The following is a 16,730-nucleotide window of genomic DNA, read 5'->3' as shown; positions in this document are numbered from 1 at the left end:
TTATTTTTAAAATAAAACAAAAAGGGAAAAAAAAGATTATCATGGTAACAATGAACATTTCATTTCCAGACAGTAATGAAAACAAAATATAATATTGTGTCCTACCAAGTATCCCAAAGTTCTGTCTCTAGCCCATGATTAGTGTTTAATTACTCGTCCAACAAAAGCCTCTCATGATCTCCTCCTTATTAAGCACAATGTTATTTCCTAACATCCCAGAGAACATACTCTTTTGTTCCCTATTATATATCTGCATTCCTTCTCTATGTGGAAATTCCATTAAAAATCAATGGAGTTTCTATACCTGGAACAAGTTCAGAATAGGCAGTAAAGATTCACAGTTCTGATAAGAAAAAGTTCCCATTCGCAAACAACTCCAAGGTTAAGTTAGAAAGTTATGGAACTTCACAGATGTTACACAGCACCACTGGAATTCCAGGGATTAGGCCCAATAACAACATAATTTATTGCTTATCAGCATGAAACTTTCATCAATGAGAAAATAAAAGAAGCATTCTTAAAGGGGCTGGTATAAAATGGATGATACCATGGTCTTTGAGATACTTCATTTATTTATTTTTCGAAATAAGAAGGCATCAAACAGACTACCGCTTTATGTCAACTTCCAACACCAAGAACAAAGCTGATTAGTCCAAAACAAACAAACAGCAACAATCATTTGCCACCTTCTGCTAATACTTAATATGTTGTCCCAAAGCAATGGCTTATTTTTGCTATCCTCAGGAAAAGGACCAGGCTGACGATGAAGTATTCTGTCTCTTTAATCCACATCATGAGCATTTTTTCCTTGTGTGTCCACACAGTCAACATAGTAAGTCTGTCCCAAGAAATTAGGACCATCAGAGGACCCAGAAATCTCATACAAACCAGGGAACTGAAAGACCAAAAGGGTTTCCCATATTCATCCCACAGACTTATTAGGGCCACACAGAACAACTCTTTATACAGCCTTTGAAAATACCAGTTTTCCAAGAGAGGCCATCTTTTCCAGTAAGAGGTAGTTTTCTGCGTTATTTTTAAAACTTACAACAGCAAGCTTCACATATCCATTTTCAATGTATCCTTTCTTGGTAAAGAGATGGAGAAATGTGCCACACAGGTAGAACATTCCACTGCTATGCAAATCAGCACAGAGTTGGTGGCCAGGTAGTCCATATTCTGGGTTGTCATCCACAAGGGGGGTAGGAGGAGGTAGCTCAAAGGGGACAGTGGCTGAGCCTAATGTGCTCTTTTCCACAAAGTGATGGAAATGAAGATTTGCTGTAACAAAAGCCCATTCTTCCTCCTCCTTCCACAGCCCCACCAGGAGGCCTGGGTGTAAGCAGAAGAACCCAAGGAGTCTGTCCCAGCCAATCATGGTGGATCCAGCCAAGTTACTCAGATTGTATTTTGCAATTCAACAATGCCACTGAGGTCCATTTTTGGAGGGGGTTTTAGACTGGTCCATAACAACTGGTGTCATAGCACACAAATCTAAGGTTGACAACGTGGCTAGCTATGGCCAGTTCTGGCCGTACCACATAATCCTCACTGAAGAATCATATATGGAGAGGTCAATGCCCTCCATGATGGATTCTTTTCCACTTTTTTCTTTCACCATAATTACCCAACCTGAACCAGATATTCTGAGGGCCTCTTTGGTTTGAACTACTCAAGACTTCATAACTACTAACGAGCAAAACTAAAACTCCATCCCAAATCCTTCTGACTCCAAACCATGTATTTATAACTGCTATGACCTAACTTACTATGAGACTTCACTAATAAACTCTACTCCTTCCCTAGAAAACAGTCAGAGAAATGGGCAGTAACTCACACCATTTCAGAAGGAAAACAAGCACGAGGGGTACTTGCCTCGCAAATTCCCCACTGGGCTACAGCAAAGGCACAGTCTCCTCACACCTGTCACAGGTAACCTCACAGCAAGATGTATTTGGTTTTAGTGAAGGAGCTGATACCTCACGTGCATCTCTATGCCTCTTGAGATCTTAAGGAACATCATTTTCTCTGTGAAATTTGAGTTTCTTTTGTTTTGTTCTTTTATTTCTTAAAGACAAGTTAGGCTTTCACATCACCTGATTCTTCATAAATAAAGGTCAAAAGTGGCTTGATATTCTGGACTTTTCTGTGATCCAAAACCACCTTTCCAGTCTTAGCCTTCACTACCTTCTAGCACATTGATGGCAACAAAGGCCCCCCCTTGTCACTGCAAAAACGTATCCAGAGGTCCAGAGCACTGTGCCTTTCACTGCCTCTGCTCTTCCCTCAACCCCAAATGCCCAAACGCTGCTTTCTAACACTTCCATTATCCTTCAAGAAGAAAGGCTCTCTTTGAAAACAAGCGATGTTTTCCAGCTAATCAGCCAGGGAGCAACTCTGACTTTACATTCCTAGACTTTCAAAAATCTTGATGGAAAATGAAATATTTTTACATAGACTTTCTGCATGCATTTTCCAACATAACCTCTACACACCTGTCCCAAGTTTGTTGTCTCCAGGTTACAGACTAGTATGAGTTTATAGATGGAAGCCCATTAGGCTTTTGTCTTCTACATTTTCAAAAGGAAAGAAAACAACTGGTTCTCTCTCCCTCAAATCTTTCTCAAGACATTACTTCTATGTCAATATAGCACATGCTGTATCCTGTTCTGTGTGATGGCTAGTTATACACAAACCTTTATAACGAATAAGATTTATTTATAAATAGAATGAATAAGATTTTATAATAAGATTTTTTATTCATTTATTTTATTTATTCATTTCATAATGAATAAGATGTATTCATAAATCTGTCTCCTCTGAGAGTTTATGAACTCCTGGTCTTCACACTCATGCTAAGCCAGCGCTGTAATTTACCTGTAGCAGAGACTCAATGAATGTTGAAAAATATGTACATCCATTTTAGAAGCTATTCCCATCTGAACTTCCTAAGCCACTTTTCTCAAAGTCTAACTCCTAGATATCCCATAGTTTATGAGGGTACTTATCAGTTGTGGTACCTTGTGTTTTCTGTAGAGGTTGTTGTAGAGGGCTCTGAAACTTTTTCTAGTGTAGCTGCTGCGATATGCTCCACCGATGAGGTACTCGATTACTAATCCAATGTCAATCAGTGTTATTCTGTAGCCTGAGAGAAGGGCATGCTGAAACAAAACCATGTAATGCGTTGTAACTTTCAGTTCCCGTTCTGTGTCTCCTTTGCCATCTGTTAGAACATAACCCAATCATCTGCAAAGAGGCAGACTCATACTTTTCAAGCATCTTTACAAACTGATCGATTCATGTGACCAACCACTGATACAGTCTGCTTGTTCAGAGGGGAAAAAACCTATTTTTTTTTAAAGATTTTATTTATTTATTTGTCATAGAGAGAGAAGCGAGAGAAAGCACAGGCAGACAGAGTGGCAGGCAGAGGCAGAGGGAGAAGCAGTCTCCCCGCCAAGCAAGGAGCCCGATGTGGGACTCGATCCCAGGACGCTGGGATCATGACCTGAGCCGAAGGCAGCCGCTTAACCAACTGAGCCACCCAGGCGTCCCGAAAAAACCTAGTCTTAATGTGTTTTTAATTTCACAGATACCAAGTGTGTGGTTATATCTACTCATTCAACACTTTTTTTCTCTTTCTTTCATGCATACATACACTTTATACTAAAACACACTTAAATATAGTATAAAAGATTGTTTTTAACTGGAAATTATATAACTATTACAACAGAAGTAAAATCATTGGAGGATATTGCCAAAATGTGCCATTTTGATATACTGATTATATTAAGTAAAAGTTATTTGAGAGACAGCCCATACAAGAAGGACACTCAGATCCTCTTCTGTTTCCCAAAAGCAGGAAATAACTCCCCCATGTGACAGGTACCATCCCTGTCCCGGGAGATAAAGAGACATCCTTATCACCAGAGACGAGAAATTTAGAGCAAAGAAGGTTGTATAAGGGACCCTCGTTACTTTTTACTAATTTACTACCCCAGGTGAAATTCTGTTTAGAATTCCTTACTAATTGAAGCTCCAATGTTAAGTTTTCTTTGTCTTGTCAATTCTTCACAGATTTATTGTCTCTTTGTCTGAAAAGTATAAAAATTCCCCGGCTTGGTCATTTCTTGAGGTCTTAATTTCATCATTGGGCCTCTATGTGCACACAATAAAACTGTGATTTTTTTCTCCTGTTAATCTATATCATATAACAATCAATTCTTAGGTTAGCTGGAAGAACCATAGACTGGGGAAAATTTCTTCCTCCCCTTCAATACACTGAATGTAAGTGATTCAAAATTAACATTGGCTTAGAACTTCCATCTTTCTATTGAATTGGCTATAGCACTTTGCACTGTGTTGACTACATCATACACAAAATGAGAATATGGAAGGAGGTCGAACAAATAGAAATAAGAAACATGGTATGGCAGAATAAAATAAGATCAAAATATGAGGCTGTGCCAAAATAAATGTTACGGTTGATTAGAGGGCTGAGTAGCAGATCTCCAAGTATATGAGTCTTAGTCTAAATGAAGGTAACTGACCACTTAAAAACCTGCCTTACTACCTCTTCATAATCATTACTTCTCAACTACCATTCACAGTACATTCTTTCATTAAAGTATAATTGACATATAATATCCTACTAGTTTCAGGTGTGTATCATAGTGATTTAGTATTTTTATACATTATGATAAGTCTAGATACTATTTGTTGCCATACAAAGTTATTACAATACTATTAACTATATTCCTTATGCTATCCATTACACCCCCATGACTTCTTTGTTGTCTAACTGGGAGTTTATACCTCTTAATCTTACCCTTCACCTATTAAGGTTATTACATTGATTCATATATTAATAAATGCAAATACATGCATAATTTACCTTTTTTAAGGAACACCAAAATAATGCTCTTAGTTGCTACTAGTTAAAAGCATATTTAACCTATTCTATTCCTTTTTCTTCAGTTTACTGTAAAGGAATCAAAGTTCAAGGAAATAATTTAAGGAAAATCATCTTGATCTGGCATAAATCATGCAAACTAAATTTACATCAGCATGGATACTTTTGCTTACTTCTAATTTGCCAACTAAATGTCTTCCTCTCTAGCCTTTTACTCTGGCTCTCCCACCAAAACAACACAGCCAGAATGCCCGCAATCTCTCCATCAAGATACCACACTTCCAAGAAATAAGCAAGTACTCTTAAAGTGTGCCATGGATGGAGTTTAATCATGGGGACAAAAAACATCTCTTCTAGTTTTCTGCAGATGTAAATAGAAGTTCTTGGTGATTAAAAGAGAAGCAATTAAAGCATAAGAGATTGTTAAAGGTTTAGTAACTAACAGAAGATGATTTGATTTTAAGTCTGATTTAACTCAAAGTTCAGGGAAAGCACCATGAGCAAAATATGAGCAAGGGTACTGACTAGTAGGACTCATCCTGGCTCCCTAAAACAATGTTCAGATTCACAAAGGAGGCAGGGCCTCCAAGCCATCACTCATAGTCAAAACAGTAACAACAACAAAAAAAAAACAAAGAAAATCACATATCAGTCCTCTAATTAACATGACAGGACAAGGAAATGTCTTTATTTTCAGCAAGCATTATTATCTTTGGAAATACTGTCGTATCATGTTGAGGTAAAGTTCTGATTGAAAGTTTTATATGTCCCTGATCCATATTTTGTAAGAGAAAATAATTATTAGTTAATGCCACTTACCTGGTGGATCAAATCTTTAAAAATATAAAATAAATTACAAGTAAAAAAACTTAAGAGTATGGTTTGGTGATGAAATTGCTCAGACTCCTAGGCAAAGAGGGTAGGTAACTCACTAGAAAATCCAAATCGACATTTTACAAAGCAAAATCTGGCAATACCTCAATCACAGAGCTAAAACAATACACAAAGAAATTTGCACACATTTATAATTAGGTTACCTGTTTTACATCTTGGACAAGATGATGCAAGAGCATATTAGTAGGTCCTTGTTTCTATAATAGGGAAAGAAAAAATTTATTCCTTTTAATTACCATATGCTGGGGGAAAATATTTTATTTCAGAATGTATAAATAACCCAGAATACTGAAAATTTTCTTCAACATCTTTAGTAATAAGGTTTACCTCAATTAATTATAAGTTATTTCTAGAAGAAGATATAATTAGAAATATTTTTCAAAATAAGATGTAAAATGTGTGTGTGTGTGTGTGCACACATGCAGGTAGTAAAAATTTAATTAACTTTATTTCTTTCAAGAGACAAAAATAAATTTTAAGTAATTCATAACTATCCTTTATCATATATAAACTACACCATGACAAACACCCATCACACAATTACACTCCATCAACAATTACTTATTGAACACTCTATGTTCAATTCAGCTTTTGAGGGAGCCAATGAAGAATATAAGTACTTTGTTTAAAGTTTTTACAGTCTAATTGAAGAGAGGGGGGACTTACATGAAAAAATAATTACAAAGGTGTATGCTTGGAAAGAGTTGCAAAAAAATTTGTACCATAGGAATAGATCAGTGAAAACTGGAGTACTCAAAAAGAACTTGAAGAGGGCTTTAAAGAAAGGTTAAGATTCAAAGAACAAGGAAGGACATTGCAAGAAGGGCACTTGGCTTGAGCAATTAGTGCTTTTACAATGAGTAAGCTAGTCTGGTTTCAATAAAGGGTCTGCATAGGAAAGTTGCAGGAATAGAATTTTCACAGTGGCTATAGGTCGAGATGCTTCCAACAATTCAATAAAAGCAATTTGTTCTTATTTACATCACTGGCTTTAATTATGGTCTTCCTGTTGTGTTTTCTTAACTTGGTTTGTTTCTACTCTGTGCAATTAATTAAAATAAGAAATGCAGAAATGACCATAGGATAAAATGGATTTGGTAAGAATGTTTGTCCTCTGGTTGAGAAATCTGTCTCTAAATAATCTTTGTATGTCAATATTCAAGAAGACTTGAACATTCAATATTTAGCTTAAGCTAAATATTAAGCTAATTAATAAATGAATCTTAAGGGAGGCGACTGATGGAATTTTCCAATACTCACTGTGTTATAGAGCTCCTCCAGTCGGGGGATGGTAAGAAAGCGATGGAGGTTCACTCCATATTCTATTAAGAGCTTCACAAAATCCACTCGATCCATCACTAAGGCATCTAACATTGCTTGTTCCAGTGCACCAGCCTTCAGAAAGTAGAAATAAATAAAGAGATAATTAAGAAAGTAACAATCATAAAATACAGTCTTACTAAGAAATGTTCAGGACCTGATGGAAGAAATAACAAAAAGTGAACTTAAAGGCATAAAAGATACTTGCAGAAGTAAATCCATTCTTGTATCAGAGACAGATAATTGTAAAGATCTCATTGCTTCCCACATTCATGTATAGGTTTAATGCAATTCTAAAAAAAAATTCAAGGCTTCTTTTGTTGTTGTTCTTTTAACTTGGCATGTTTGGATTTAGACTATACCCAGTTTCTAAACATATAAGGGAAATTGAACACACTCATTTACTTCTACTCTGACCTAAAATTTCAGTAAAATAATTGTAAAAGGATTTTTTAAAAGAAATGAGTCCACAAAAACAAGCAGGTCCAGAGTGTCATATTTTGAAAGTTGGAAAGCAGATGGTCAAGTGGTAATTGGCTTAACTATCCCCCAGAAAACTAGGAGATGAAAGTCCCCAGAAACTGAAACTAGAAAAAGCCGAGAACCAAACAAATCTATCTATCTACAGAATTCTGGCAGCTTCAGGATGAAATAAATGTATATATACTGAATCCCTAATGTTGAGACCTTCCCATTCATCTTCCCCAATTTGACTTCCATTAACACTAGCAGCAAGGTTTTACCTTATCTAGGTAGGGGATCAGAGGATTCTTTTCAGTAAAGGAACTAAGAGAAAAGGCAGGACTATGCTGTCATCTCTGGTCCCCCCCAACAAATGGAGGCCACATCACTCCTCTGTGAAGCTCAAACCTACAGTAAAGTCTCACCTACAGGCTCCAAATTTCTAAAGAGCTTTCTCTCCTCCACTCTTAAATAAAAAGTCCAGAATAAACACACCACAAAACATCAATCAGTAAGACTCAGACAATGCAAGAAGAAGAAAACTTTGAAAAAAACTGTCATTAATACTCTCAGTGAAATAAGATATTACATTCATGATTCTTAAAAAAAAAAAAATTGCTCATAGAAATTAATAGTATGCTTCCAGAAACCAAAAGCTCCATATAAGGCATGAAAATTAAAGTTGAAGAAATCAAAAAAAGAAAAATATGGAAGATAAAAGGAAAAATGTAAGATTAGAGGAGCAGCCCTTAGGTCCAACATTTAAATGCTATGAATTCCAGAAAGAAAACAGAGAAAACAGGAAGGTAATTTCCCAGCATGGAAACCCGTATTTCCTAAGCTGAAAGCATGTGCCCAGCATAATGGATATAAAGACTCATAATAGCACACAGCATTGTGAAATCTCAAAACACTGGAAAGATATTTGTTTGAACTTCCAGAGAGGGGAAACAAAATAGTCCAAACAAACAAAAAATCAGAAATGTTGAATGCTAGCAGCTAACTATTCAAAATTCTTCAGGCAAATTAGTTCTGATCTTTAACTGAAATATACCCAAACGTGTAAGCTCTCAAAATGTTTATCTTCCATGTTGCCTTTCTCAGAAAGCTACTAAAGGATGCACCCCATTAAAATAAAGGAGTAAACCAGGGAAGAAGATGACATGGGATAAAGAAAGAGGGGTTTCTAACACAGGAGAGAGGCAAAGGGAATCTCCAATATGATGACGGTAGATCTCAGGATGACAGCCCAAAATCAGGAACAGCAGGCAACCAGTCCAGATTGTAGCAGTGAGGACAGGACCACAGACAGAAATGTTGAGAGGACTCTAAAATGAATGAATCAGAAAACAGCAATATGACTTGCTATTTAAAACTATGGAGATTTATAAATGTCAATACAATCCAAAAATGTCAAAAATACTTTACTCTTGTAATTAGCAGGGCAGGGAACTACTGTTATTTTAGTAGCCTTTTAGTACCATTAGATGTTTTAACTAATATGCATGTATTATACCTGGGGTACAGTCACAATTGCAATCTTTAAAAATGGAATGTTAATAGTGATTATCATTACCACTATAAGTAACTTTCTTCTGCTCTTCTCTGTTTTCACTTATTTATGTTGTGAGTACATATCACATTTTAATGCAAAAATAAGAAGAGCTTCAAGTATTAAATAACAATATAAAAATACAACCATATAAAAACATAAATAAAATATCCTTCCATTCTGTCCTTCTCCCAACTTCATTTGCCAGTTTCAATTAGGCTGCAGAGCCTGAGGGGGAAAAAATTACTTTAGGGAGGCAAAGTTGATGAGAGAAATGTCTCAGGTATCTGTGGGCACCCAGCTACACAGAAGCTATCTCCAAATACCTCCCAAACCAATCTATCTATCCTTCAATTTTTTTCTTCTGAGCCACCCGCCCAACAAGCCAACACAAAATATTTTTCTTAAATAACTTCATCTTCACTCTACCTTCCAATGTTGTCCATAAATCAGAATGTGTTTCTTGGCTATGTCCATTCTGTCCCAAGTCATTGCCAGATTTAGTTGTTCTGATGCTGTTAAATTTGTGCCTAGTTTAAAAGAAGGGATCATATATTTTATTTAAAATACCAATATGAAAAAAAAATTTTCCATGGAACATGAAAAGAGGAAATGTGGAAGAGATGTAACCCTCTTCAGACACTCACCCTTGAGCAGAGCTGTTAGGATTGCTAAATCAAGGTCTTGAGACTCCTCAGAATCAGCATCAAATATGGTAATCTGTAACAGTTGAAAAATAGGAAGCCATACATTTTGGGAACTAGTAAAGAAATGTTTTCAAAAAGTCCCGACAAAATGTGCTCTACAGCTAATGAGTTGAGAAACTTGAGACTTCATCTTCTTGATTATGCTCCCTTTTTACTTTACAGAAAACTTTTTTAATAGGGTAACGGAGAATTGTGAACACTCAGTGGGGGGAAAAAAAAAACAAGAAATCCATGGGATTTCTTACATGGAATACAGGAAACACATGGTAACACATTACTACACTGAATTTACCAAGTACAGGCTAGAATGAAAAGAAACTCATTGTCAATTCCTAATGATAATGAAAAAAACAATCATTCCTTTTGAAGAGATACCATAGGACATCGTTCTGTTCACCTTACCTTAGAGACTAAGATTTTTGCTTGTTAATGAGAGATGAGTCCTCAAGGATTCATCGTAAAACAAGTGAGGCAATTACAATGTGCCTGGTGAACAAGGAGAAAGAGCAGGACAGACGGTCTTCACAATGTACACATTGTGAAATGCGTAGTGCCTCCTGCCCCATGCCATGATACTAATTTTTGTAAGACAATAATTTTTGTAAGACAAATAAGGCTTTTGTTTCTGATTGTAAAAGTGCCTGGTGGGTCAACTGATTGGCTGAGTGCCTAACTCTTGGTTTTGGCTCAGGTAACAATCTCAGGGTCTAAGATCAAGCCCTGTGTGGGGCTCCATGCTCAGTGCAGAATCTGCTCACGATTCTCTCTCCCTCTGCCCCCCTCTCCTCAAATAAATAAATAAAAAGAAAAAAAGTTTGCCTGTTGTTAATGAATGTTAATAAATGTATCTAAGTAAAAATGTGTTTTATATAGTAAAGGGAACTATTCAACACAAAGAGCCATGTCTGGCAAGCCCAGATACACCACTAACTAGCCAGTCTGAAGGAAACATCTTAAGGCCACTAATCTCAGATTTCTTATCCACACTGAATCTCAGATTTCTTATCCACAAGGTGAGAAGAACCCACTAAATAATCTCCAAGGTCCCATAAAGGTAGAAAAACTATGCTTCCACAATTCAGGTATTGTTTCCCTCCAACTAACCACCGCTCTATGTGCATGAATAAAATCAATTCTCAATTATGCAGATGCTGAGGACCTAATTCCTTATATGGGTAAACCCTTTAGCACCTACTTTAGTCCCCTCTTGATCATTACACCCTTCATTACTCTCTTTGATGATGGGAAGACACAAATATAAGGGTGATCTCTTTAAGATGTTCATTTCTTATTGATTTCTGTGGGAAGGATCAAATGTAGTAGATCATATACAGGATTTCAACTCTTAGCCCATGTATCTGTTCAACCATTCTGTAACTTCATGACTTGGGGCAAATCACTTATATTCTCTAGGTTGCAGCTTTGGCATCTCTGAAACAATTACTGCCATACTGAACTCACTCATGGGGCTGCTTCCAGGTGAAAAAAAATGTATCTGAAAAAAGTTGTTAACTGTAGACATGGCTGTTATTTTTGTTATTATTGGGTCCACTGAAGCTAAGTGTTTATCACTATATTTAACCATGATTTCTCTAGCCCAAACTGGTTCATTTGTGCTTTTTTTTTTTTTTTTGAGGCCAAGTGGTTAGGTATTACCAAAATCTTGAATGATGTGGTCTAGCCTTTGAAATCTGGAAAGATCACTATGAATCATGACATATTGGCACATTTACTAGAATTGTTGGTTTCATCTCACCCAAGTCATTGATCAAAATTTTGATCAAAGTACCCTAAAAACCTAAAATCTTTTCCTGAATCTACATTATGGTGACAGCCCCTAGTTTGCAGCCTCCATTTTCTGTCCCAGAGAATAATCTCAGACTTCCCATTGTTCATTGCATCCCTAAAGATCTCCTGCAGGATGTACTTGGGTGTTCTGATACAGTCATCTAAGCCAGCAGACAGGACTTCACATGGAGCTGTTATTTAACCCTCTGACAATATTTAGGTGTGATCATCACTAAATATGGTCATTTTTCTGTAATATTGGTACCCTGAGTTTTGTTGTTGTTGTTGTTTTCCTAACTGCAGTCTGAAATTTGAAGCATTTTGGGGAGGTGGTCACAGGAGGGAATAAAAAGTCAAGTTTACTCAACTAAGGGTCAAACTTCTACAGAGTTATATACAATCAAATTAAAATTAAAAACTCCTTATTTGGGGGGATGCCTGGCTGGCTCAGGTGGAAGAGCATTGATCTTGACTTCAAGACTCTTGATCTCGGGGTAATGAGTTCAAGTCCCACACTGGTGTAGAGATCCCTTGAAACTATAAAATAAAATCTTTTTTTAAAAAAAAAAAACCCTTATTTTTAGGAGGAAGTAAGATGGCAGAGGAGTAGGAGACTGAAATAGCATTAGGTCCCAGGAGTTCAGCTAGATAGTTATCAAACCATTCCCAACACCTACAAACTCAACAGGAGATAGAAGAGAAGAAGAGCAGCAATTCTAGGAACAGAAAAACTACCACTTTCTAGAAGGGAGGACATGCAGAGAAATGAATGTGAAGTGACAGGAAGATAAACCGTGGGCAGACGGCTGGCTCCTGGCAAGCAGTAGAGCAGTGGAGCACAAAATCTGAACTTTTAGAAGTTCACTCCACTGAGGGACATTGCTTCAGTGGCTAAGCATCGGGGGAGCCCTCATGGGGACAGTGTGGTCTCAGGGACCCATGGGGTCACAGAAAGACCGGGGGTGTCTGAGTTTGGCAGAGCTCCTAGGTATTGCCATGGGGAGGCTGGCTACAGAGACGGAGCCAAGGAGTGGGTTCTCAGCTCGGGGTTACCTTAAACCGTGATCCAAGGCACAGCCTGGCCATTGCTCTTCGAGCAGGGACCCCACAAGTGGCAGATCCGGAGAGAGCCCCCATTCCTTCCTCCTCCAGGAGAAGTGGCATGCAAACATGTGGCAGGAATCTGCTCGGTTTGGAGACTCCAAAGAGGGTCGTGCACCAGAGACAGAAATGCTCAGTCACAGGCCGGGTGAGCACAGAGCATGGCCAGAGACCAGGGAGACAGGAGGGAGTGACTGCTTTTTTTCTGAGGGTGCACTGAGGAGGGGACCCCTGAGCACTCGGCTCCTCCAGGCCAGAGATTGGGAGGTTGCCATCTTCATTCCCATCCTCCAAAGATCTATGGAAAGCATTCAGGGAACAAAATCTCCCGAGACTGAACCCAAGCAGATTACTGAGCCTGGCCCCTGACAAGGGCAGTGCAATTCCACCTCAGGCAAAGACATTTGAAAATCACTGCAACAGGCCCCGCCCCCAGAAGATCAGCCAGAACATCCAGCCAAGACCAAGTTTACCTATTAACAAGAACTGTGGAAATCGAGAGCTAGGGGAAAGCAACACATAGAATTCATGGCTTTTTCTCATGATCTTTTAGTCCAGCTAAGTTAAATTAAAATTTTTTTTCTTATTCTATTTTATTTTTTCCTCTTTCTTCTTTTAATGTTCTTTTTAACTATTATCAATACCTTTTAAAAACAACTTTTAAAAATTTTAATTGTTATTGTCATATTTTATCCCCTCATTGTATTTAACCTTATTTTGGGGGTAAGTTCTTTTTCTTTAAAATGTTGGGATACAATTTCTTCTAACAGATCAAAATATACCCAAATCTAGCTCCAAACTGATCACATTCTCTCATTTTTTTCCCTTCTTTTTCCAACTAACTTATAGCAATTCTTTTTTTAAAATCTTTTTAAATTTTCATCTTTACAATCATATTCTATCCCTTCATTGTGTTAACTCTTATTTTTGCATGCATATACATTTATTTTTCTTTCTTTAAAATTTTGGGAGGTAGTTTCTTCTAAGAGACTGAAATACATCTATTCACCAATCTAACATATATATATACATATATGTATATATATATTAGTTTTTATTTTTCCCTTTTTATTCCCCCAGTTTCAGGTCTCTTCTAATCTGGTTAGTGTATATTTTCCTATTAGTATTGAAAACCTATTAGTATTTGAAAACCTATTAGTATTTCACTCTCTCATTTATGTATTCTTATCTGGATAAAATGACAAGGCAGAAATACTCACCACAAAAAAAAAAAAAAAAAAGAACAAGAGGTAGTACCGATGGCTAGGGACCTAATCAATACGGACACTGGTAATGTTAGAACTATAGTTCAGAATGATGATTATCAAGGTGCTAGCTGGGCTCAAAAAAGGCATGGAAGATATTAGAGAATCTCTTTCTGGAGAAATAAAATCCCTTTCTGGAGAAATATAAGAATTAAAATCTAACCAAGTTGATATTTTAAAAAGCTATTAATGAGGTGCAATAAAAAATGGAGGCTCTTACTGTTACAATAAATGAGGCAGAAGAGAAAATTAGTGATATAGAAGAATAAATGATGGAGAATAAAGAAGCTGAGCAAAAGAGAGAAAACTACTGGACCACGAGCAGAGAATCTCAGAGATAAGTGATACCATAAGACAAAACAATATTAGAATAATTGGGAACCTAGAAGAAGAGAGAAAGGGGCAGAAGGTATATTAGAGCAAATTATAATAGAGAAATATCCTAATATGACAAAGAGGACAAGTATCAACATCCAGGAGTCACAGAGAACCACCCTCAAAATCAGTAAAAATACAGTCATAACCCATCATCTAATAGTAAAACTTACAAATCTTAGTGACAAAGAGAATATCCTGAAAGCAGCTCGGGACAAGAAGTCTGTAACATACAATGGTACGAATAGCAGACTGACAGCAGACTTATCCACAGAGACTTGGCAGGCCAGAAAGGACTGAGGACTGGCATGATATATTAAGAGCACTAAACGAGGAAAATATGCAGCCAAGAATACTATATCCAGCTAGGCTATCATTGAAAATAGACAGAGAGATAAAAATCTTCCAAGACAAACAAAAACTACAAGAATTTGCTAACACCAAACCAGCCCTACAGGAAATATTGAAAGGGGTCCTCTAAGCAGAAAGCGAGCCTAAAAGTAACATACCAGAGAGGAACAGAGACAATGTACAGTAAGAGTCAGCTTACAGGCAATACAATGGCATTAAATCCATATCTTTCAATAGTTATCCTGAATGTAAATGCCCCAGTCAAAAGACACAGGGTATCAGAATGGATAAAAAAACAAAATCCATCAATATGCTATCTACAAGAAACTCATTTTAGACCCAAAGACAACTCCAGATTTAAAGTGAGGGGGTGGAAAACTATTTACCATGCTAATGGAGATCAAAAGAAAGTTCGGGTAGCAATTCTTGTATCAGATAAATTAGATTTTATGCCAATGATATAATAAGAGATGAGGAAGGACACTTTATCATACTTAAAGGGTCTGTCCAACAAGATCTAACAATTTTAAATATCTATGTCCCTAACAAGGGAGCAGCCAATTATATAAACCAATTAAAAACAAAATCAAAGAAACACACTGACAATAATACAATAATAGTAGAGGACTTTAACACCCCCCTCACTGAATTGGACAGATCATCTAAGCAAAAGATTAACAAGGAAATAAAGGCCTTAAATGACACACTGGACCAGATGGACATCACAGATATATTAAGAACATTCCATTCCAAAGCAACAGATATACATCTTCTCACATGGAACATTCTCCTGAATGTATCCTGGGTCACAAATCAGGTGTCAACTGGTACCAAAAGACTGGGATCATTCCATGCATATTTTCAGACCACAGTGCTCTGAAGCTAGAACTCAATTACAAGAGGAAAGTTGGAAAGAACTCAAATACATGGAAGTTAAAGCACATCCTACTAAGTAATGGATGGGTCGACCAGGAAATTAAAGAACAACTTAAAAAAATTCATGGAAACAAATGAACATGAAAACACAACTGTTCAAAATCTTTGCAACACAGCAAAGGTGGTCTTGAGAGCAAAGTATATAGCGATACAAGCCTTTCTCAATAAACAAAAATGGTCTCAAGTACACAATCTAACCCTACACCTAAAAGAGCTGGAAAAAGAACAGCAAAGAAAGCCTAAACTCAGCAGGAGAAGAGAAATCATAAAGATCAGAGCAGATATCAATGAAATATAAACCAAAAGAACAGTAGAACAAATCAACAAAACTAGGAGCTGGTTCTTTGAAAGAATTAGTAAGATTGATAAACCACTGGCCAGACTTATCAAAAAGAAAAGAGAAAGGACCTAAATCAATAAAAACATGCATGGAAGAGGAGAAATCACAACAAACACCAAAGAATACAAACAATTATAAGAACATATTATGAGCAACCATATGCCAGCAAATTTGACAATCTGGAAGAAATGGATGCATTCCTAGAGACATATAAACTATCAAAACTGAACCAGGAAGAAACAGAAAACCTGAACAGACCCATAACCAATTAGGAGATTGAAGCCGTCATCAAAAATCTCCCAACAAACAAGAGCCTAGGGCCAGATGGCTTCCCAGGGGAATTCTACCAAACATTTAAAGAAGAATACCTATTCTCCCGAAACTGTTCCAAAAAATAGAAATGGAAGGAAAACTTCCAAACTCATTTTATGAGGGCAGCATTACCTTGATCCCAAAACCAGATTGGGTTTAAAAAGGAGAATTTAAAAAGGAGAATTACAGGGCGCCTGGGTGGCTCAGTGGGTTAAGCCGCTGCCTTCAGCTCAGGTCATGATCTCAGGGTCCTGGGATCAAGCCCCACATCAGGCTCTCTGCTCAGTGTGGAGCCTTCTTCTCTCTCTGCCTCTGCCTGCCTCTCTGCCTACTTGTGATCTCTGTCTCTCTCTCTGTCAAATAAATAAATAAATAAAATCTTTAAAAAAAAAAAAAAAAGGAGAATTACAGACCA

At 37.0% G+C, this 16,730-nt stretch overlaps 1 protein-coding gene and 1 pseudogene across 1 annotated transcript in view; both read right to left on the bottom strand.

The window, feature by feature from the left end:
* TRPM6 (transient receptor potential cation channel subfamily M member 6) overlaps positions 1-16,730 on the bottom strand; it is a 144,178-nt gene that overhangs the window by 73,834 nt on the left and 53,614 nt on the right. The window contains exons 10-14 of the mRNA XM_032307749.1: positions 9,788-9,860; positions 9,570-9,670; positions 7,067-7,201; positions 5,950-6,003; positions 3,021-3,161 (exon numbers count right to left, since the gene is read on the bottom strand). Coding sequence (XP_032163640.1) covers positions 3,021-3,161; positions 5,950-6,003; positions 7,067-7,201; positions 9,570-9,670; positions 9,788-9,860 — 504 coding nt within the window. The remainder of the gene's footprint in view (positions 1-3,020; positions 3,162-5,949; positions 6,004-7,066; positions 7,202-9,569; positions 9,671-9,787; positions 9,861-16,730) is intronic.
* Positions 700-2,472, bottom strand: LOC116570842 (annotated as a pseudogene).

The sequence above is a fragment of the Mustela erminea genome, chromosome 12, assembly GCF_009829155.1.
Source record: "Mustela erminea isolate mMusErm1 chromosome 12, mMusErm1.Pri, whole genome shotgun sequence".
Lineage (NCBI taxonomy): Eukaryota > Metazoa > Chordata > Mammalia > Carnivora > Mustelidae > Mustela > Mustela erminea.
The sequence above is the reverse complement of the archived record's forward strand: the minus strand, read 5'-3'. Positions and strand labels throughout refer to the sequence as shown.